Source organism: Limanda limanda, chromosome 4 (genome assembly GCF_963576545.1).
Source record: "Limanda limanda chromosome 4, fLimLim1.1, whole genome shotgun sequence".
Lineage (NCBI taxonomy): Eukaryota > Metazoa > Chordata > Actinopteri > Pleuronectiformes > Pleuronectidae > Limanda > Limanda limanda.
In genome coordinates this window covers 3,623,456-3,646,319 of record NC_083639.1, presented here as the reverse complement: position 1 = coordinate 3,646,319, position 22,864 = coordinate 3,623,456, and the positions used below count along the sequence as shown (strand labels likewise).

Sequence of the window (22,864 nt, the reverse complement as noted above, 5' to 3'; positions counted from 1 at the left end):
AAACTATATTACTGGGCAGAGTTGAGTCGGGCAAATGCATGCGTTGATTTGAGAGTGGCAGACAATCACAGACAGGGATGACCTAAATATATACCGCTGCTGTCTGCAGGTCTGCATACCGCTGTTTGTAATGTCCTGACAAAGGGGGAGGTGGGGTGGGGGGGTCAGGGACAGCTGACGCAGTGCTGCGCGTTTCTGTGCGCATCCTTACTCCGGCTCCAGGAGGAAAGGTGCGCACAGGCTCCGTCCCATCCTCTGGAAATACGACTTCCACTTGGACTCATCTGCTGTTTGTGACTTTTATCACGTTATCACTCGTGTCTCGTGTTGTTCAGGAGAACTTCCTGCGGCATTAGTGGCTCTAACTTCGGTGCGCAACAGCTGAGGAGAGAAGGTAAATCAACACCAGAGTCTTCAGAAGCTCTCAGCTTTCTCTTTAAGAACAATGTGGGACGCCAGAGAAGATCATGGATGTACAGTCGGACAAGCTGCTCGGCTTCACTGATGGAGTTTAATCCACTTTTTCTCCGTGGGAAGTTTCTTTTGTCTCCCAGTGATGGACGGAGGACAGTCGTCATGGACTCTCACACCTGAGTGTGCAGCCTCTGTCAACACATGAGAGGAGGAACCGGGTTTTGTCTGATGGGATCTCGAGGTGTGTCCCACAGCAGCAGGACTATGGGGATCAGACATAGGACTAAGATCCAGCATCACTCCAAACCCATCCACAAAATATACCTTACTTTTATTTTGCTTCTGCTCATTTTCACACCGAGAGTGGATTCTTCGTGGTGGTGAGTGGCATCTGTTTCATCTACAGACACTATGAGTTACTTACACATCTGTAAAACCAATATCCACGCAACCGCTATAAAGAAAACTTAAGATGCACACATGTCCAACAAAAAACTTCACAAAATGTTTTTAAGCATTTTTTTTAATCCCATGTATTTAAATACATCTCTCAAACTTGATTTTTCTTTTGTGCTGCACTACATATAATTTCCTTACAAACATTTTATTCCAGGTATAAAAATGGAAATGCATTTTAAGAAAAAGAAGAAATTAAGGAGTATGGAAATATCTCATAATCTTCATTTTAGCCTACTTTCTGTGCGCTGGAATCTCTCTTAAACACATCGATGCAAAGTGAGATGTTCGGCACAGCAAATGTGTGTCGTGTGTGTATGAAGATTAATGGTGCTGGGGCTGCTCTCCCCTATCCATCCATCTTTCCCACAGTAAGTGGCAGGTGCAGGCGCTGATGCATGAATAAATGCCCCTTGATGATTTCTCCTGAGGCTTTAAACGTCCAGAGGGTAAAACAACAACATTGGAGAGGGACAGTTGTAGGCCTGAACGAAATGCAAAATACATAAATGATATTGAGATGATTTTTGAGTTTTGCATTTCATTTTTACTGCAGAAAATATGAAAATGTTAACGATGTGGTTTTTGCCGGGGTCTGCAGCAAACCAGCATGTTCCCTTGTGTCTGGAGAAGATGATTTGTATGTGGAGGGCAAGTCTGCACCACAACGCTTCATGTGACACATGCACAAATTGCAGCTCCTGTCATTTGGAATTTGCACATGGCTTTATTTCAATTTCAATATTTTGATTAGCTGTGTAGCCCTAGACGTCATTATGGTCATGCATCAGGTCACATTCACAAATACATTGGATGTGCACTTTATATTAAACTAACTGAAGTGAAGCACTATTGGTTTCCTTGAGATGCAGGACTGTAATTCAATGAGCATCTGTTTTACAGATGGATTTAGATTAAAAATCGCACCCTTTGTAAATAATGCTACGAATGGTAATTTCCCAAGAGATTGAAAGGGATATAGGTTATCCTATTTGCAATTGTGTAATCTCTTGGCTGTCTTATGCAAATACATCATAAAGAAACTGATTAAATTGCTAAGAAGTTCCAAAGAGAAGGCGAGCGCCAGAGCAGAAGAGCCTCGAAAGCTTAATTAACCCTGGTTTGTTTTGTTACAGCGTAGTTTAACCGATCATTTAGATCACTGCCGTGTGTCTTGCTGCAGCTCCAACTTCCCTCTCTCTTCCCAGACAGTCAGGGGGTCATTGGCACAACACACAATAAACACAAGTAGTGCTCCTGCTCTGCTTTACTGCTCAGGCACAGAGTTGCAGGGAGAAACTGGACTGGGACAGCCATAAGAGGAGTGGAAACTGCCTGCCACGTCTGTTTCTGTCTCGGTGGCCAGGCGACACAAATGTGGTGGCGATTAGCGACTATAATGATATCCGGATGGAGACTGGAGCGTGCAGGCTTCGGGGGGGGAGGGAGGGTGGGGGGGGGGGGTCGTCTGCAGCATCATATGGTTGATCTGTGAGGGAGAAAGGCCCGAGCGCCATTTGTACTGTAGATGACTGTCATCATGCCCTGCTGATAAGACCCCCCCCCCCCCACTGTGTTACAATACCAGCAGCATGTGATCCGCCCTTTAAGAGTTGCTACAAAGTCAAGGGATTATGTGTGAATAGAGCAGGAAGCAATGGGCCTGTCACAGGGAAAGAGGTGCTTTTCACTGAACGTGAGGAATTTAATAATCTCTTCTACATCCTGAATGTCCAAGTCTTAAGTAGAAGAAGGGTATGGAAGTAAAGAATAATATGCATCTGCCAGTGATCTAAATTTAAAGGGGATAAAAAGACACTTTCTTGCTTATTTGATGTTAATTTTTTCCTCATAGCCACATGTGTATCTTAAGTTACAGATAAGGAGATTAATATCACTCCTTTGCCAGAGTCAGCTTTATTAGCTAATCACCTGTACAGGCACCTTTACTTATTAACATGCTGTTTGTTTAACTGTAATAGAAACTACCGTTTAAAAGTCTTGAATCATTGTTTTACTGGGAGTTACGTAAAATTCTGGTGTTAAGCAAATACACAACATAATATCATCCCAAAACCCAGCATTGAATATTTGTCCTTCTTACAATCAATATACATTTTCCTTATTATTATTTTGCACTTTCATCAAGTTCCGGAACTTAAACCATCCAAAATTTAAAACAGCACAAGTGGAGATATCTTGACTTTTAGTCCATGTAATGCAACAAAATTCTGAATACTAAATAACCACTAATGCTACTCCATTCAAAGTTCAGTTAAACCCTTCTCACCTGTTAAATACTAATGTCTTACAGATCTTTTAATATAGACTTTGTTTGCAGGTACCGAATGTTAAAAGAACTGAACACAGAACCAGTGGCAAAATGGCAACACAACATTGGACAAGTTTCGGAAATAAAACTTTATATCAAAAACTTTACAACTGATTCAGTTAATTTAACCATTGGAATTACAACCTTTCTGTTGATATTATATGAATGAATCAATTAGACCAAGAAAAATAACCCTTACTGATACGACCATGACCTTATCAGGTAAAATGACCATTACATGTCCTGTTGGTGGAAAAAATGGTGAAGTGCACCTTTAACTTATCATCATGACTACTGCAGGTACATCGGGGCGCTGGGTGCTCGGGTGATCTGTGACAACATTCCCGGCCTGGTGAACAAGCAGCGGCAGCTCTGCCAGCGGCACCCGGACCTGATGCAGTCCATTGGGGAGGGAGCCAAAGAGTGGATCAAGGAATGCCAGCACCAGTTCAGGAACCACCGCTGGAACTGCAGCACGCTGGAGCGAGACCACACTGTGTTTGGCAGAGTGATGCTGCGAAGTGAGTCTGTGCGCCTGGGATTTCTATCTGTGTGGTTTCTTTTTGTGTGTGCGTGACAGTGGTTTGTTTATGTCAGTGACACTTGAGTTAATCATCCTCGTAAACGTCTCCGCTCTTCGCAGATAAGCACAGAATTAATAAGAGTCTTTTTTGAATGAACTTTGCCCTAGAATACAAACAGAAAGAGAAAGTGTTGTGTTTTTAAAAAAAAATTCTCTGAAATGAGGGAAGATTGGGAAAGTGGATGTTCTCTGAAAAACAAGTAGCAGATCGAGAGATCCACACTGGTGATGTATAAACAGAAATAGGAGATGTAAATATTTGGGTAGATGTTTCTGGCTGCCAGACAAAGTTTTACTCCCTGACATATCGCCTGTGTTCTGCTTCATTGCATGAGCAGGAATGAGGACGGGAGGTGGGTGGGAATGCCAGACCAAATAACCTCCAAAATCTCCTCTTGTCTGAAATGAAAACACAGCCCAGTGACTGAGAAAGCTGCCATCTGTGCAAATTAAAAGGTGAAAGGAGAGTCGGCTGGACTGTGATGTTATAGCTGATATGCTGTTAGCTCAGTCTGGATCATCCACCATAAATGGACTGATTTCTGTGCTCCTGCTGTCTGGAATAAACCTGAGAAAAGGCTGCTTTACTGAACAGTAACACAGTTTGAATCCTACCTAAAATAGTAACAAAGCCAGCTGCATTGCAATGTTTGACAGCATATGAAACACTGTCATATATAAAACTAGAATGGCACTCAGTGGAACGCATACCTCTGCCAAGGCCCAACAGTCCTATTAAACTCAATCAAGCTGCACCAAATTACCTCCCACAATATGTTTATATTTAATTTAGATCCATGAATTATTCCCTGGAAAATCTATGAAATCGTAAAAAGAAAAACGCCCTATTTTGCGATGTTAAATTCTAAGGAAATAATTATTGGATCTGACACTTTGTCCAGATTGGCACCAAAATTGTACGGGTTCTTTCTTGGCCCCTGTCCCACCATTCTACAAAGTTTTGTGGAAACCCGTTGTGTAGTTTTTGTGTAATACTGCTGGCACACAAACAAACAAACCAACAGACAGGGGTGAAAACACAACTGCTTTGGCGGAGGTAATAAAAGATAAAATAATCATTTTTTGATCAAACCTCTCATTTCCGTGCGCCCAGGCAGCCAAGAGGCAGCATTCGTGTACGCCATCTCCTCGGCAGGGGTGGTCTACGCCATCACCAGGGCCTGCAGCGTGGGGGAGCTCAAGATCTGCAACTGCGACGGCCACAAGCGTGGACAAGCCAGCGACGACAAGGGGAATTTTGACTGGGGTGGATGCAGCGACAACATCAACTATGGCATAAAGTTTGCCAAAGCTTTCGTAGACGCCAGGGAGAGGATGGTGAAAGACGCCCGCGCACTGATGAACCTGCACAACAACCGGTGTGGTCGGATGGTGAGCAGGAGCTTTTGTTTTTTACACCTGACCTTTGTGTTGCAGTTTCCTTTGTTTCACGATGTATAAACAAACCATATTTTCCTTAACACAGATTAGCGTTGTTACTGTCTGTGTCAAAATGTTCCTGCCAGTTCTTGATATACATTTTATTTGCTATTCAACAGCAGAAAACAATGAAAAATGTCCACAGAAGTACATTTTTGATGTCTTCTCTCGTCCAAATAACAGTTCAAAAACTGAAATACTCAGTTTACAATATAACAACTAGTAAAAGCAACTTATTATCATATTTGTGAAGCTGTAACCATCCAATGATTGAGCATATCTGCTCGAAATGATGAAGTAATTGTGGCTTATATTTCAATGTATTTCCAGAAAATGTACTATTTCAAGATATGATACCAATGCAGCGATATGAAAAATCATAGGAATCATTGCAAATTTCTTATATCGGTTGATCTTGTGGTAACGAAAATATTTTATTCCCTTCCATTGGTATCATAACTAGCCCCATTTAAACCCATACAAGTTGGGCTCTACCGTTTCCTTTTTTAGAGACATACAGACTAAATAATGCTTAAGGGATAAAGGCCGCACAATGATATCAAGTCTCACAACAGTAGAGAGTATAACGTGCTTTTATCAATAGATTTAATTTGATGTACAATAGTTCCAGCCTGGGTTTCAAGAACAGTCTCGTAATAGTGAAGGATTTTTGCTAACAACTGCTAACAGGGCCGATCACACTTAAATCAAGCCACAGGCAACATCCTCGGCTTAACACCCTGTCACCTCTGACCCCTGCTCTAGGCGGTGAAGCGGTTTATGAAGCTGGAGTGCAAGTGTCATGGGGTCAGCGGCTCCTGTTCTCTGAGAACCTGTTGGCTGGCCATGTCGGACTTCAGGCGAACTGGAGACTACCTGCGCAAGAAGTACAACACGGCCATCGAGGTGACCATGAACCAGGACGGGACGGGTTTTACGGTGGCTGACAGGGACTTCAAGGGAAGCACCAGGAATGAGTTAGTATACGTGGAGAACTCGCCAGATTACTGTCTCATGGACCGAGCCGCTGGTGAGTGAATGAATGAGATTTAATCATTTGTTTTTTAGAAAAACTTGCGTTTATACAATGAGTGGACACACGATACAGAAGGGGCTTTACAAAAGTAAAAGAGAAATGATAGGGGACTGACACTGCATAATGATGATCAGCAATTTCTGAACTTTGTATTTTTCTTTCTTTTAGAATTATAATTATCTTAAAAAAAGGTATATTCATCCTAATGACACAACAGAAGAAATTTCCTGTTTACCCTTTGGTCTTTATCGTAACTATAATTGAGATACTCAAAATTTGAGAGCTTGAAAATGTATTGTTTACAAAATTTGTGTATTCTGATATCTGAAACTATTCCCAGAATGTAGTTGCTCAGGCTCAACGCTTTAATCCAGTTTTCAATTATAGATGATCAAACTAAGTTTGCGTCCGTTGAAGCATTCCTGACATCTAAAGAGACCCTTTTATTACTTCCACAAAGAAGTTATGCAAAACCACTAAACCGATTTCAATTATTTTTTGGGTTGGGATATGACACACAAAAGAAAATTAGTTTTGAAACGGCGGGGATGTTTTTCTGTTAACCCTGCGACATAGGGTGTTAGCCTTAGTGGAGGAATGCATGGAACTACAGTATATGCACTCTCCGGTGTACCGTCATTTAAGTCAGGTTATTCACCAGCACTCACACTTACAGTTTGATATTTATGAGCTTTTATTGAAATAATTTTATGATTTCTTTAAAATAACATTTCAATCTACATTGTACCTAGACAGACCCATAGTTGGTCAGACGTCAATTTTACAAAATCGACAAGAATCCGACACATCCACTGAAGGCTTGCATTCCTCCGCAGCTTAAAGTTCAATCATTTGACCTTTAACATCTCCTTTAATTCCGAGTGTTTGCTTTGTCTTGTTAAGCTCTGTCTCTCTCCTCCAATCGAGCCTCTTCAATAGAGCGTGAAGGAGTTCACTAACTCACTGTTAATAGTTGAGGGAAGTTGTCATAGTGCATACGTGTGGGAGACGATGATGGTATGGACTTGAACAGATTCTCCCACACCTCCCTGCTGTTAGAGTGGTTACAGGTTGACAATAATGAAGGTGTGTTCACTGAAAGGAAAGGCCATGCTTCCTTGTTAAAAGTGATCTAAAAAGAAGGAGCTATTGACCCGCCTCACAACTAATCTCTATTGTATAGGAATTCACAGCCTAAGGATACATGCAGGCTTATTTTTCAAATCTCTCTACTTTGGTCAGTAGTAAGCGCCACTCCCTCGAGCCTGAGGGGAATAGCTCATCTTATCCCTGCCCCTCTACTTCAGGGATGTGCTGTTATTAGTCATGGCATCTGATCTCAGGCTCGAGATTTTACACCTGAGTACATGGACACCTTTGTGTTTGGGTCTGAGGCGAATCTGTCAGGGAGTCTGGAAGCCTAAACCCCACCGATGAGTGTGGGAACTCTTATACTTTACTTTGGTAAAATAGTTTCAGTTTTCAGCATGAAACTTCAGAGGTGATCACCTGCCAACATTTGCTCTTCTGAACAGCTATGTCCTCACTTCAGAACAAACAATAAGTAACCAACTATCTAGAGTTACTGTATCAGCTCCAGAAAAGGTGAGGGTAGTTCCTGCTTTAAAAACAGCACAGAGTTCTTATTACTTTTAAAGATGCACTAATATGCTGTATGATTTCATGTTAATATTACACATACAGCTATTTATAATATTAAAGGGGTCAAAGCCATAGAGAATTATCACCCAACTTTGAAATCTAAGATCCCATTGGCTATTTTATGATGACAAACTAAGCTCTGTGGGAAATGGCCAATATTGTGAGACTATTGGTGCAGACAGACATAATTTACATTAATTTAGCATTTACAAAATAACCATATCACGTACTTAAGGCCTTTGTATTTAACTAAAGTTAGACACATTGTGTTTCCTTTAAATAAACGTGAATTTCTGTCAGACTCAAAAAAAGTCTTAGTAATAATGTAAAAGTCAAGAGATAGACACTCAGGTTACTAAGACTGAGATGTGACTTTGATAATCATTTGTGTTTCTCTAAACTAGAGGGGTCAATATTCCCTACTCTTCTAAGTCCCACAAAAAACAATCTTCTTTACATTTTGGAAAAAGGAGAAAGAAGAAAGTGCACATTGCTGAAATGTGATCAATCGATTAGATGATTCAAGTGGAATCAATGGACCTTTGGGTATTTTTACACAAAAACTGCAGCTTTTGACTGTTTTCATCTCTTCACAGGCTCCTTGGGAACATCGGGCAGAGTGTGCAACAAGTCTTCGAGAGGCACGGATGGCTGTGAGGTCATGTGCTGTGGGCGGGGCTACGACACCATGCGAGTCAAGCGCGTCACCAAGTGCGAGTGCAAGTTCAAGTGGTGCTGCGCTGTGGAGTGCAAAGACTGTGAGGACATGGTGGACATTCACACCTGCAAGCCCCACAAGCGACCGGACTGGCTGGACATAACCTAAAAAAGGAGACGTCACCAACCACTGACTCATTAACCCCTGCGCTAATGACTGCATTTTATTATGAGATATATGATTGGGATCCTTTAACTGTAATACCTCAGACTTTTGAGCCTTTAACACTTCAGAAGCTTTTTGCTAAACTGGAAAATATACCCAGTTACTGTGTGTTGCTTTGATCCAAGAACAATTTGTTTAAGAAAAAAAAATATATGACTTGTAAATGCACCGTTTGTTTAGCAAGAAATATGATGTCTGTTGATTTACAGTATGTAAAGACGATGTGAGCACATGATTGAGCTCAAACTCATGATCATAGTAATGATCACAATAGCAATGTTTGCCTGAGGAAATGGAGATGGAAATATCGTTCAGATTTTGTACAAACACGACGCATTTAGATGACATTAAACCATTGTATGGTTCTGCAACAACTCATGTAAAAAAACACAAAGACTGTTTGCTTCTAATTAATGCAACTCGAACAATCTAACAAAAAGGGCAAATAATCGCACTCTGGAATCAAAGGAACAAAAAGCAAGAGAACAAGAATGTACTTCCAGTTAAAACGGCAGCGTTTGAGTTCAGTTGGTTCTCACGGGGTAAAAGGGCGCACCAATAGGAAAAATTAAGTTTTAAATGGACTGTGGATTTCTGTCTGGAATTCACCAGTTTCACACTTGATCCTACTATCTGAATGTCAATAACTAACTAACTTACTAACAGGAGTTGTGTAATTCAAATAGTTAACATTTTTACCACAGCTAGCAACTGTCCAGACCATAGACTATGTATAAAGCTCAAATATCTTGGATTCTGCGCTGTAGTAATTGTGGTGTGGAGCGACTGTATCAAGCTCCTGCCGAGACACTCACTTGACCGGTTGCAAGTCAGTCTCAGCTGTCAATCATGACGCTTCAACCTGTTTTCAAAGCACATCCATCCATCATCTTCCGTTTTTCTGGGATCTGGTCGCCAAGTTGGATATCCTGAACGACCCTCTCCATAACAGAACTTTCCAGCTCTTCCTAAGGTATTCTGAGGCATTCCTAGACCAGATGGGAAATGTAGTCCCGCCAGCGAGTTCTGGGTGTACACCAGGGTCTTCTCCCTGTTGGGCGTGCCCAGTAAACCTCCAAAGGAAGGCGCTCAGGAGGCACCCTCACTAGATGCCTGAGAAAAATGTATATTATGTGTACCTTGATTTTTTTATTTTACTCATGTTCCATCTGCGGACGAGAGAGGGTTCATGACCTATACTGCAGCCAGCCATCTTGGGTGCGATTGAGGTCACATCTCCACTGTTGATGGTTCAGACAAACAACAATTATGTATGAAAACTAGCCCCCATAGTCAGTCCAGTGAGGCGTTTTGGCCAAAATGATGTTGGTACAAAGTTGAAACCAGTTAATTTTCTTTGACATGCATGGGCCAGTTGAGTATATTCTGAGTAGATTTGTTTGAGACCAGAATGATGCAATTCAATAAATTACACCGATGACAGTAATATTATGTTTGAAGTGATGACTTTTTCGAAGTTGTAATTTCCTGTTCCTCACAACAAATTGAGGTGATTGGGTGTAACTCACAGATTTATGTCTCAAACTGGCCTTCAGGAATCTCACTGTCTCATCTAACGCTCCACCAACACAACGCCTTGGATTTTTGTTTTTCTGAAAGCAGGGTTGATTTTGATGTGAATACTCTGTCACTATCCTCGTTTAATATAGTGTTAAAAACACATTTGTATGCTTAAATGTTGCCATCCATCCAAATTTGCGTGGTAAGAAAGAGATGAAACCTGAAAGTTTTAAATCCTGTGTACAGTGAGATATTAAAACATGAAGTTTAAAGCTGTAAACTTCATTTTTTCCCATCGCTTGGTTTTCATTACTCTCCAACCTGTATCTTTTGTTATCACATTGTGGCAGAGCACTTTTACAATGCAATCTTATGCAACTGAGCTTTCAATCCTTTGTACACATATTCACTGGCCCCGACTGGTTTGTTAGAAGTGAAGTATTTTGTGAAACGGAGCCAAGACGTTGCAAAAAGAGCGGTGAAGTAGCTGCGGACCCTGAATTTGACTTTTCAACATCTGGTAATGCAGCTAAACATCATGTTGGGCCATTGGAGACTCAACCCTCTGAGGGGGTTTTGTAGATCTAAATGAATCTGACAACAAGCTGTGGATGCTGAGAGTCAACAAATTGTTTCAAGTCCACGTAATGAGGAGGGGAGCCAAAGTAAAGCTCTTTGAACACGGCCAAATGACACGCCGCGTCAAATGTTCACAAGTCAAAAGTTAATTGCAAGCACAAGAGGCTGTTTTGAATGTAAATGAAGTATGAGTATGAGTATGATGGCTGTGTTTTTCTTTAAGATTACAAAAGGTGAGGGCTGTGGGGCCGTCGTCAGCCTCTGCTTCTCCAGCCTTCAAAACTTCACAGTTGTGCAGTGGTTAGAACGTTTCTGTGTGAAGGTCTTGTGTTCTTCCAACAATCCAAAGCCATGCAGGTTAATAAGAAACTCTAAATTGCCTGTGGGTGTGAATGGTTGTCTAAATGAGTCACAGAAATTCAAGTCACAAACGCCTTCAGCTTACCAGGTATTATTCTTGCGGTGGATGACCTAATCAAACTATACTTTGTAATCGAATTCCGCTACAAGGAAATTTGATCCTTGAGTCTGTTTACGATCATCCTTTGAGAAGACACTGTCCTGAATTGGGCTGATTTAGAAGAAAACAACTATTTGGCAGAGGACGCAGTGGTGTTTGTGTCCTGCTGTACCACAAATGAATTTGCAATGGATGTAACAAACAATATTCTACCAGCTGTTTATTGCATCCCTGATGCACAAAATCTCATAAACGTGTGACTATAATGTCATGGAAGTTTTGAGCCTTTTCTCACAGATTCTATTATTTTCTCGTGTGAGTGTCAGTAATTCTCAAACTTCTCGCTTATTTTTCACTTTAAAACCGGAGTATACATTATATAAATGTTTAATCATTAAATTTCAGCATCAATGGCTCTGCCGTAGAAGCCACAATTTATTTTACGTCCGAGTCAATCTTTTGGCAGGTCAGACATTGGTACATCAGTGTCCTGGTGTGTGTTACTGTCTAAGGGAGGTATTTTCACCTTGGAAATGCAGGTCCCAAAATACCTTAGTGGTTCTATATAAAACCTTGTTGATCCAACCTCTGTCACTTTCATTAGAGGTCTTCTGTTCTCCTCAAGCTTAAATGGCCTGCTATGCCTTATCTGTTCAACTATGGCATGGAGAGGATAAGGATAATGCATCCAACAAGGTTAGCTTTTTAAAGTTCTGTTCTTTCAGCGCAGATGGGAAGCTTTGATATAGAATACAATATCTCCGAAGGTGAATTACAGTAGTATTATAGGGCAGCTTTTAAATGAATGAGGAGCGTAATGACTTGCTGTACACGGAGTAGATGAATAACACTTTGCTGATCATTACAATGTGTCACAGTATCCATGCTGCTTTGTCCCCCACGATGTGAGATCCAGTTGAAGTCTGTAAAAATAACAGGAGTGGCATCAGAGGCATTCTCTGCCATCACAGTGATATCAAATGGGCATCGCCACTCAACAACATTTCAGAGCTAAAATTGGCCCAAGGGAGAGACTAACAGTGTGGTCCACACGGAGGTTTCACATTCAGGGAAACCAGCAGAGAGAAATGTTGTAATCTCTGCTCGCGAGTCAAAAACAATTCAGCATTGCATCAATTTCATAACAAACATGTTTGGTTTTCTCCTTAAAATCATCTGACTAGTCCTCCATTGCTCAAACACTGTGGTCCCCCAACCGTATGATTAATATCTGTAACATACAGCAATATGGGAAATATGTTGATATATGTATATTGTGAAATTTTTGGTTTAACGACTATATAGGAAGTGTTGAAAAGTTCTTTCACAGTGTTTCTTGGAATAGAAGGTGACCCGTATGAACCTATCAGCAGTAATTAAAAACTCCATGTGCACATGAAGTTGGACTTGACTATAGCTGCTATAGAACAGTGTATTTATCGTCCTTGCCAAGTGACATCTTACTTATAAGTGGAAGAAAGTAATATCCAAATAAATCTCACATAAAGGAATTTTCTATAGTGCAGGAAAATACATATAAAGGAAAATACTCCTGCAAACTAAGTTATATGTGATATAAATGATATTTTAACAGCATAAACCACAAAAAATGCATTGTAGCCATCTAACCTACTTACACCCTAGTGACATACACTGACTGATTCAGTGTCTTTCATTCAAGAATTCAGCAACACACACAACTTACTAGGTCCACTGGATGGCATTGAATCAAATGATCAAATGCATAAACTTTATATGAATTCAGAAAACTCATGAACAGCTAATAAGTATGTGTAAAATGTTTGTACAAAGCAGATATTTGGCATTTAAGGCAATGACCTCATCAAACCCAACGACCTATACAGCAAAATCAGCACAGCAGAGACAGAGCAAAGAGATTATGAGAAACTTCCCCCTCAAAGCTAAATCCAATGCAGAGCCTGATGCCAGCTATGAGGTAGAATCTGCTTTATATAGTCAACAAACACCACCTGACACATGTCTACTTCCCTGTGAGGCATCACAGACAGCGATATGTGCTATCACGTGCAATGAGATGAGCAAGTCCACCAGCAATCCAACTGATGAGCAGAGGAGCTGCGGGCTTCAGCTGTGTGAAGGGTATAATAAAAAACCTATGCATGTTAACGTGACAAAAAAGTAGTCACAACAACACACTTGACATATAGACACACACGCTGTTAAGCAGCAGCAAGCATGGATACGACCCAGTTGGCAATGAGTGCAGCAGGAGAGTAAACCTCAGAGCCAAGTGATGACCTGACATATGGAGGATGTCGTGAAATCTACACAAGTTAAGGTAGATAACCATATGTTAGTTTCCAAACTGCCTTGTTTTCATAAGTAAAAGTCCAGTAGTCCCCTTTAATGAATTTAAGCCACACCTACTATCATAGATATTAAACTGCATAATGTGACTTATTTTGATAAACTGGATCCATTAATGATTCTCTGGGAATTAAGTGAAAATGTACTTAACATATCGCTCATAGTCAAAAGTGTGACGGCCTCCTGCCTGTGGATGTGTGTATGCGTGTATGATGGCCTCTGCTTTGTCAAGCTGCAGGTGATGAGCTGGTGGGCGTGGCCAATTCCCAAACCTGTGTTAAGCTGGTCCTTCCTCCTGCCTCAGTCTCTTCCTGACATCGCCTTGCTCCGGAGGGAGAGCGGTGTGCCGCTCCGCCGCAGCCCCTCGTTTTCTATTGTGTTCTCTTGGTTTGCTTTGCCGTCATTTTGGTCCCTTGTGTTAGGGAAATAAATTATCCTTTTGTTACTTTTACCTGCGCAGTTCCTTTTATTTGTCCGACCATGAGCCGGGTCGTGACAAATGTGGGGGCTCGTCTCGTTGTCCGTGTGCGCTAGTAAGCCAGAGTTGTGAATGAACTCACGGGAGTTTGTGAATGGAACCGTTTTGGCGGCGTTACTATTGAGTGGCGTGGGAACCCGGAAGTCGCGAGGGCTTGTGTGTGGTTTGTACGCCACGGTTTAGCTGTGAACTGCGAAGGTAAATTTTGGGCCATGGTTGTGTTGTTTCTCTGGGTCACTTGGCTTTTGTTGCTGCTTGAAGATAATTGTTTTGTCCGGGCATCCTGATCAGTTAGCCGCCGGGTGAGCAGATCTCGCCACTTTATTATTTTGCCTTTTTTGTTTTGGTCGGTAACCCTGAGGAGGGAGTGCGCTGGCTTTGGGTTGTTGCAGCTGGCCAGTCTCGGTTGGATGTAATTTCCTGCGGCTGGTGTCACTTCGAGCTCGGCAAGCCGACGAAGACTACGTGAGGTTTAGTAAGTATTGTGGTAGGTAGTTAGGGGTTGGGGTGTCTCGGCTTGTGTTTTTTCGTAGCTCCTTGTTTGGGAGTTACCTGGTAAGTAGCAGCAAAAGTAAGTGTCCTGGAGTTTTGTATTACTGTGTGTAGAGTGGAGCGGATGTGGCGTTTTTTGTTCAGGCTCCGTCGGAGGAGTTGCTGGATAAGTGCACGCGGGAACAATTGTTTAAAATAGCGGAGCATTATCGTATCGATATCCCAGATAGAAGAGTGAAAGACGCGACAATTCAGAATGTTTTGTTTGCTGCATTATGCGAGTTGGGTATATTGTCGGGTGCTGCGCGTCCTCCCCAGGCCAGGGTGGAGAGTTTGGCTCCACTGGCTGCGAGCGCGAGTGACCTCACGTTTGAGCAGCAGAAAGAGTTACTGTTGTTGCAGTTGGAGCATGCTAAGACGTTGAAGTCAGTTGAAATAGAGAAACAGATTGCAGTGGAAAAACTCCGCTACCAGACGGAGCAAGCGAAGCTGTCGGTAGAGCAGTCTCGGCTGGAGTTGCTGAGGGCTGGATTTTCGGGTGGAGCCGCCTCGGGAGCGCAGGAGAGTTCCTCCGTTCGTCCCGGGGGCGGAGGTGAGTGTTTTGATGTGCTTGGCAATCTGCGGTTACTTCCGAAGTTTAATGAGCGGGATCCAGAGTCGTTTTTTTCTTTGTTTGAACGTGTGGCTGAGTCACGGAAGTGGCCTGAGTCAGCCCGCACGGTGATGCTCCAGTGCGCACTGACTTGCCGTGCGCAGGAGGCGTATTCTGCTCTGTCGGTGGCTGATGGCCAAGATTATGAGTGTGTAAAGTCTGCCGTATTGAAAGTGTACGAGCTCGTGCCGGAGGCTTATCGTCAGCGCTTTCGTTCATTGAAGAGAGTGGAGAAGCAGACGCACCTCGAGTTTGCTCGTGACCTGGCGGGTCATTTTGCGCGTTGGTGTGCCGCGTTAAAAGTGGAGACGTTTGAGGATTTGTCCGAGTTAATTGTGTTGGAGCAGTTCAAAAATTCCATACCTGAAAACATTGCACAACACATTAACGATCTCAAGGTAAGACGTGTGTCTGAAGCTGCTTCAGTGGCAGATGACTATGTGTTGACGCATAAACGCTCTTTTGGTGAGTGGCGCGCGCATAGTGGCAGCCGTGGTGGACCGTTTGCAGAGCGTGCTGAGGCAGCTCTGGGGAGTTATGTTGGTCGTTCAGGTAAATCCGACGCCAGGGAACGTAACTCGAGGGGTTTTGAAAAAACCTGCAGTTATTGTCATAAAAGAGGTCATTTCAGAGCTGATTGTTACGCACTTAAACCCAGGGTTCCCCAGGGGGGTCCCATGGCGCAGCCAAAAGGTGCTTGCTGCGCTGTCTCGTTGCCTCGCGCACCAGCGGTGAGTGAGGTGGGTGTGCCAGCTCGGGGTGAATCCGTGTCTGTGGGGTTGGCGTCTTTTCTGCCGTTCATTTCTGGTGGCCATGTTTCTCTGGTGGGGGGCAGGTTGAAGGTGCCAGTTAAAATACTTCGCGACACAGCGGCCTTTGATTCCTTCATTCAGGCTTCTGTGCTGCCTTTTTCCGCTGAGACTCACACAGGTTGTTGGGTGCCTGTTGTAGGTATGGAAATGAATGTTTTGCAAGTCCCTCTGCACAAAATCACATTACACTCTGATCTCTTCCAGGGCGAGATAGCTGTGGGTGTGAGGCCGGCGCTGCCTGTTGAGGGGGTCACTCTGATCCTGGGTAACGGTGCTGCAGGTGAGCGTGTGTGGGGTGATGTGGCCCCGTCTCCAGTGGTTTCCTCAGTTCCCCTGGTGAGGAAGCAGCCTGATGAGGATGAAATAAGTTTCCCCGAAGTGTTCACAGCGTGTGCGGTGACGCGGTCTATGTCCCAACATTCTCCACCAGAGCCGCCTGAGTGTGGCGTGGGTGATGGTGAGGCAGTAGATGGGTGGTGTTTCTCCCTGTCTGATGTTTCCCTTTCAGTTACGCAGGAAGAGTTGGAGAGTGAACAGCGAGCCGACGCGTCCCTAAAGGGACTGTTTGACATGGTGTTGCCTGCGTCGGAGGTAAAGAACGACTCTCACTGTTACTTTCTGTTGAAGGGATTGCTCATGAGAAAATGGGTGCCTCACGGGGACGTTTTTGTAGGGGATCCCGTCCTCCAGATTGTCCTGCCTTCGAAGCTCCGGGAGACGGTGCTTCGCCGGGCCCATGATGACTCGGGTCACTGGGGGGTGAGAAAAACATACAACCGAGTGCTGAAACACTTTTTTTGGCCTAAATTAAAGAGGGATGTGTCTGAGTATGTGAAAACCTGTCATACCTGTCAACTTGCGGGGAAGCCAAATCAGGTGATTAAACCAGCTCCTCTGTTTCCGATTCCGGCTGTGGGTCAGCCATTTGAACACCTTATTATAGACTGTTTGGGTCCGTTGCCACGTTCCAAGTCGGGTGCTGTTTATTTGCTTACTGTCATGTGTCAAACCACCCGTTATCCGGCAGCGTATCCTTTACGCACGATCACAGCGCGTTCTGTGGTGCGCACCCTGACACAGTTCATTGCTATATTCGATATCCCGAAGGTGATTCAAACTGACCGCGGATCAAACTTCACCTCTCACCTGTTTTCACAAGTTTTGAAACAGTTGGGGGTTAAACACAATAAAGCATCGGCATATCACGCTCAGAGTCAGGGGGCCCTGGAGCGTTTTCACCAGTCTCTGAAGTCGTTGTTACGTACATATTGTGTGAAACTGGACGGAGACTGGGAGGAGGGGTTGCCCTGGTTACTGTTAGCGGCGAGGGAGGTGTCCCAAGAGAGCACAGGGTTCAGTCCCAACGATTTGGTGTTTGGGCACACTGTGCGCGGCCCTCTGGATCTTTTGTGCGAGCAATGGAAGGATGCTGCTCCACCAGAAAATGTACTTGATTATGTAAATGGGTTCCGTCATAGGTTGTATGCTGCAGGGGTATTGGCAAAGAAAAACTTGGGTACTGCACAGAGTAAGATGAAGACACTGTATGACCGGAGGGCTGAGAAGCGTGTGTTCAGTGAGGGGGACCGGGTCTTGGCGTTACTTCCCATCATTACTTCTCCATTTCAGGCGAAGTATGGAGGTCCTTATGAAATAAAGAAAAAAACGTCTGAACATAACTACATCATTGCTACGCCTGATCGTAAACGGAGTGTCCAGATGTGTCATGTCAACTTATTGAAACCTTACTATGAACGTGTCCCTCCAGGTGAAGCTGTCTCCGCCTCCTCTGGGCCTGCGCGGCCTGTGTGTTCTGTGAGTAGAGTGTCTGTGGTTTACCCTCCACAGTCGGTGCCTGCCGGGGTGGAGGATGGTCTGCCCGACGCTGATGCTGGGGTGCAGCAAGGTCGTTTAAAAAACTCTGAGTCCTTGAACAAATTACATCTTCTGTTGGGCCATCTGTCTGAGTCACAACAAGCCGACCTAGTTGAAGTGATAAGTTCCTTCCCATCTCTGTTTGGTGACACTCCTACTCAAACAAATGCAATTGAACATGATATAGATGTAGGTGATGCACTCCCAATTCGCCAAAAGTTTTACCGCGTTAGTCCTGAAAAACGTGTGTCCCTTGATGCGGAAGTGAAGTATATGTTGGATAATTGTATTGCTGTTCCCTCCTTTTCCAGTTGGGCATCTCCCTGCATTTTAGTGCCGAAGCCAGACAAAACATTCAGGTTCTGCACTGATTTTCGCAAGCTAAATGCTGTAACGAAACCAGATTCTTTCCCGCTGCCTCGTATGGAGGATTGCGTTGACCAAGTGGGCCACGCCGCATTTGTGAGTAAATTTGACCTGTTGAAAGGATATTGGCAGGTTCCGCTGTCCGAGCGTGCACGTGACCTGTCTGCATTTATTACACCAAATGGTCTCTTCTCGTATAATGTTATGCCTTTTGGTTTAAGAAACGCTCCTGCCACGTTCCAGAGGCTCATGACCAGAGTCTTGGGGGACTTAGAGGGGTGCACTGTGTATTTGGACGACGTGGTGGTGGTTTCAGACTCGTGGCCGTCTCATGTGGAGCGTGTCCGTGCGTTGTTCCTGCGCTTGGCTGAGGCGCGCCTGACCATCAACCTCGCCAAGTGCGAATTTGCACGGGCCACGGTGACGTACCTGGGCCGGGTTGTGGGTCAGGGTAAAGTCCGTCCCGTTGCAGAGAAAATAAGAGCTGTCCAGTTCTATCCTCCGCCCACTATTAAGAAGGAACTGATGAGGTTCCTGGGTTTGGAGGGGTATTACAGGGGGTTTTGCCGTAATTTCTCAGAAGTCGTTGCACCATTAACTGATCTACTTAAAATGCGTGTCCCATTTGTGTGGTCTCCTCTCTGTCAGCAGGCGTTTGAGAGGATAAAGTCTCTGCTGTGTGAAGCACCGGTCCTGGCCGCTCCGAGGTTTGACCGACCTTTTGCGCTTCAAGTCGACGCTAGTCACATCGGAGTAGGTGGCGTTTTGTTACAAGCCGATGAGTTGGGTTTGGAAAAACCAGTTTGTTTCTTTTCCAAGAAATTTAACTCATATCAATTGAACTATTCAACGATTGAAAAGGAGGCACTGGCCTTAGTTTGGGCTCTGAGAAACTTTGAAGTGTACTTGGGCTCTGGAGCGGTACCCGTAGTGGTGTACACTGACCACAACCCACTTTTGTTTTTGAACTCGCTGCAATGTCCTAACCAGCGTCTGATACGTTGGTTGTTATTTCTACAGTCACATTGGCTTGATATTAGACACATAAAGGGTGCGGAAAAAAACGTCGTAGCCGACGCACTGTCTCGCGTTCCTCAGGATTGAGGTTTGAGCTAAGACTTTATTGCTGTTATGATGTTGTCCTGTTGCGCTCCTGTTCCCTCTTCTGTCATCCTTCCCTCTTAAATTGCTTCCCACTGGTACCAGGTTGCTGAGGTGGGGGTGTGGAAGATGCGCGTAGTGAGCTGTGTGGTTCTCAACAGCAGCTGGTGTTCCTGTCCTCGGATGTGTGTGCCCTTGTGTGTGTGCCTTAACCATCGTAAACTCTATACGTGTAAAAAAAAAAAAAAAAAAAAAAGTAAGTAGAATGTATATATTTGTGAAGAAAATAAACTTTATAGTAGGTAGAATGTGTAGCCTATATATGTGCAAAGTAAAAAAAAAAAAAAAAAAAAAAAAAAAAATTGGTTTTGGTTTAATAATGAGGGAGCCATTGTCGAGTTCGGGGTTGGGCCCCGTTTTTCAGGGAGGGGGGTGTGACGGCCTCCTGCCTGTGGATGTGTGTATGCGTGTATGATGGCCTCTGCTTTGTCAAGCTGCAGGTGATGAGCTGGTGGGCGTGGCCAATTCCCAAACCTGTGTTAAGCTGGTCCTTCCTCCTGCCTCAGTCTCTTCCTGACATCGCCTGGCTCCGGAGGGAGAGCGGTGTGCCGCTCCGCCGCAGCCCCTCGTTTTCTATTGTGTTCTCTTGGTTTGCTTTGCCGTCATTTTGGTCCCTTGTGTTAGGGAAATAAATTATCCTTTTGTTACTTTTACCTGCGCAGTTCCTTTTATTTGTCCGACCATGAGCCGGGTCGTGACAAATGAAATCCTGGATCCGCCCTTTCTCCAGAGCTGTGCCAAATTTAAATGGGTTCTTTCTTTCTCCATATCTTTCACAAGACCAATTCCAGTTTGGTCGAAAACCATTTTGTGTACATCTGCTGACAAAAGAAACAAACGGACAGTAGAGAAAGCAGCAGCCATGACACAAAACCACTTCAACCCCATATCACTCAAACTACTCTAAGCATGAGTGTCCAGGTTTCACCAGGAAATAACGAACCAACTGTGCCAAAGAACAAGCAAAAACAAAGTAGCTGCAAGGTATCAAGAACACAAACATGAGACGAACACAGACAAGACGTCAAACAGGCCACAGAGAACTTACCTTGATAAATGAAGGATGAAACCAATGGCACCTGAGCTGGTGCAAGGCCTGACATGCGGACCACTTCCTGTTTTAACTGGAGCCTGAGTGTTGTAGCAACAACAGAGAGCTAACTACTAATCCTGTCTGCCGCTATAGACTGTTAGCTTTTTCATAATATGGCCAATTAACAACTGTTAGCTGCTTAGCTTCTTCATTTTATGTCCAATTAACAACTGTTAGCTGCTTAGCTTCTTCATTATATGTCCAATTAACAACTGTTAGCTGCTTAGCTTCTTCATTATATGTCCAATTAAAAACTGTTAGCTGCTTAGCTTCTTCATTATATGTCCAATTAGCAAATGTTAGCTGGTTAGCTTCTTCATTATATGTCCAATTAGCAACTGTTAGCTGCTTAGCTTCTTCATTATATGTCCAATTAGCAACTGTTAGCTGCTTAGCTTCTTCATTATATGTCCAATTAGCAACTGGTGGCTGCTTCACTTCTTCTTCCTAAAATGTCACGTTAGCAACTGTTGGCTGGTTAACTTCTTCAAAAAATGCTACTATGACCACTGTTGGAAGTAGCTCATTATTATTAGCATGTAGCAAACAGCTTTAATGGCTAATTAGTGGGCTGGGCACTTCCCTTTAAATACCTTGCCTCTTCACACAGGGTGTGTTAGACATAGATATATATAAAGAAGACTAGATGTCTTGTCTGCGTTGCCGGCCAACGGAGCCGGACATCACCACATGGCGGCCATCTTGCCAGAGGTTGCTCGCTCACCCATAACATTGTGTTGGTAGTTTCAAAATCGGTTGAAAATTTAGCAAGTTAAGGTTATTTACCACTACCAACACAATGTTATGGGTGAGCGAGCAACCTCTGGCAAGATGGCCGCCATGTGGTGACGTCCGACTCCGTCGAACAAGACGTCTAGTCTTAATATATATCTATAGTGTTAGATATGTGTTGACTTGATCACATGACTTTGTAGCCCAGTGAAAGAAGCCCCCCCCCCCCCCCACACACAACTCTGTGTGTTTGTTTATTTTTAATAAACGTTGTAGGCTAATCTTTTCTTCTGAGATTCATTCATTAATGTGCTGGAGGAAGACAAAATGGCAGCAGTTTCCAAGACCCAGGCACCATCGTCTACTTGTTGGTCATCAGGAATTAAAATGGACGAAACCCCAAAATAAATTAAATATGTGATCTTAGGTTGCACAACGTACAGATTTCTCAGATGGAGGAAACATTTGCACTGACCCACTTATAGACATGACTCACCTGACCACGTGAGCTGTAGCCTATGACTTCATTTCGTCTCGGGTGCCGTTCTCCAGACCAACATGTGGTGCGTGTGACCTTCAGGGACACATACAGCCCAGATCCCAGTCCACTAGAGTTCACTCATGCAGGTGAGGCGAGATGACAGGTGTCGTAACAAGGTCTTAGCAAATAAAAACTCTTGTTTAGTGGGTCAAATGCCAGAAATGTTTGTGAAACACCTGCCACACAGGCATATACCTCAAATCCTCATTTCGGTATTTTATTTTTCATACTGTACATTTATGGTTGCAAATTCTGATCAGTAAAAGGCGTGAGATGATCAATTTAAACATGTATACTTTCTTTGTCTCACTCTGATTTGTTGTCGTCAGGTTTACCTTCTCTCCTCTGTATTCCTAACTCGTAACCATGGAGGTCAGCGAGCAACGCAGGTTTTAATGCGTCGTATGAAACCCGCTCTGACACGGAGCACAAACACTTGAGCACCTGTCAACAGCACTCGGCAGCGATTTTCATTACTGCTGCTCGCCACTTAAGCGCGAGTGTATGGACTATGATTGTGGCACTAGTGGTTCATTGGGAACATGCCAAGTAAACCATCTGCTGATGTTGGCGGAGTGGTATAATCATCATGACGGGCATGATGGCTCTCAGCTTTATATAGTCCGAGAGCAGCAATAGCACAAAAGCAGAGTGAGTAGTTTGTCCTTGAACAAGACACCGTCTCCCCATCAATATAGAGGTGATTTTAAAAGATGAGGGGTAATGACGGCCACCTTACAATGCACAGTATTTATATCTCTCACTTTATTTTGAAAATAGTTGGCTACAGTCATCACCGGTCTATGGTCGCCTGGAAAAACAGTGTCTTTGCAATCCCGTTTGTCCCATCCAGGCTAAGGTAGGTGCAGCCACTGAAGCTCAAGAGTGGCATTTTTAATTTAGCATTTCTAAAACCCCAGAACAAAACAAAAATGTCACACATTCGA

General features: G+C 43.7%; 1 protein-coding gene across 1 annotated transcript; it reads left to right on the top strand.

Moving 5' to 3' along the window:
* The first annotated feature begins 608 nt into the window (after window positions 1-608).
* LOC132999855 (protein Wnt-2b-A-like) lies at window positions 609-8,795 on the top strand. Its single transcript, XM_061069638.1, has 5 exons — window positions 609-794; window positions 3,503-3,723; window positions 4,900-5,177; window positions 5,991-6,255; window positions 8,520-8,795. The coding sequence occupies exons 1-5, from the start codon at window positions 616-618 to the stop codon at window positions 8,747-8,749; spliced, it is 1,173 nt and encodes a 390-aa protein (XP_060925621.1). The 5' UTR covers window positions 609-615; the 3' UTR covers window positions 8,750-8,795.
* Window positions 8,796-22,864: the final 14,069 nt, after the last annotated feature.

Coding starts and splice junctions, on each gene's coding strand:
- LOC132999855 (XM_061069638.1), top strand. CDS start 616: ATGAGAGGAGGAACCGGGTTTTGTCTGATGGGATCTCGAGGTGTGTCC. Junction 795..3,502: donor AGAGTGGATTCTTCGTGGTG/GTGAGTGGCATC, acceptor TGACTACTGCAG/GTACATCGGGGCGCTGGGTG. Junction 5,178..5,990: donor ACAACCGGTGTGGTCGGATG/GTGAGCAGGAGC, acceptor CCCCTGCTCTAG/GCGGTGAAGCGGTTTATGAA.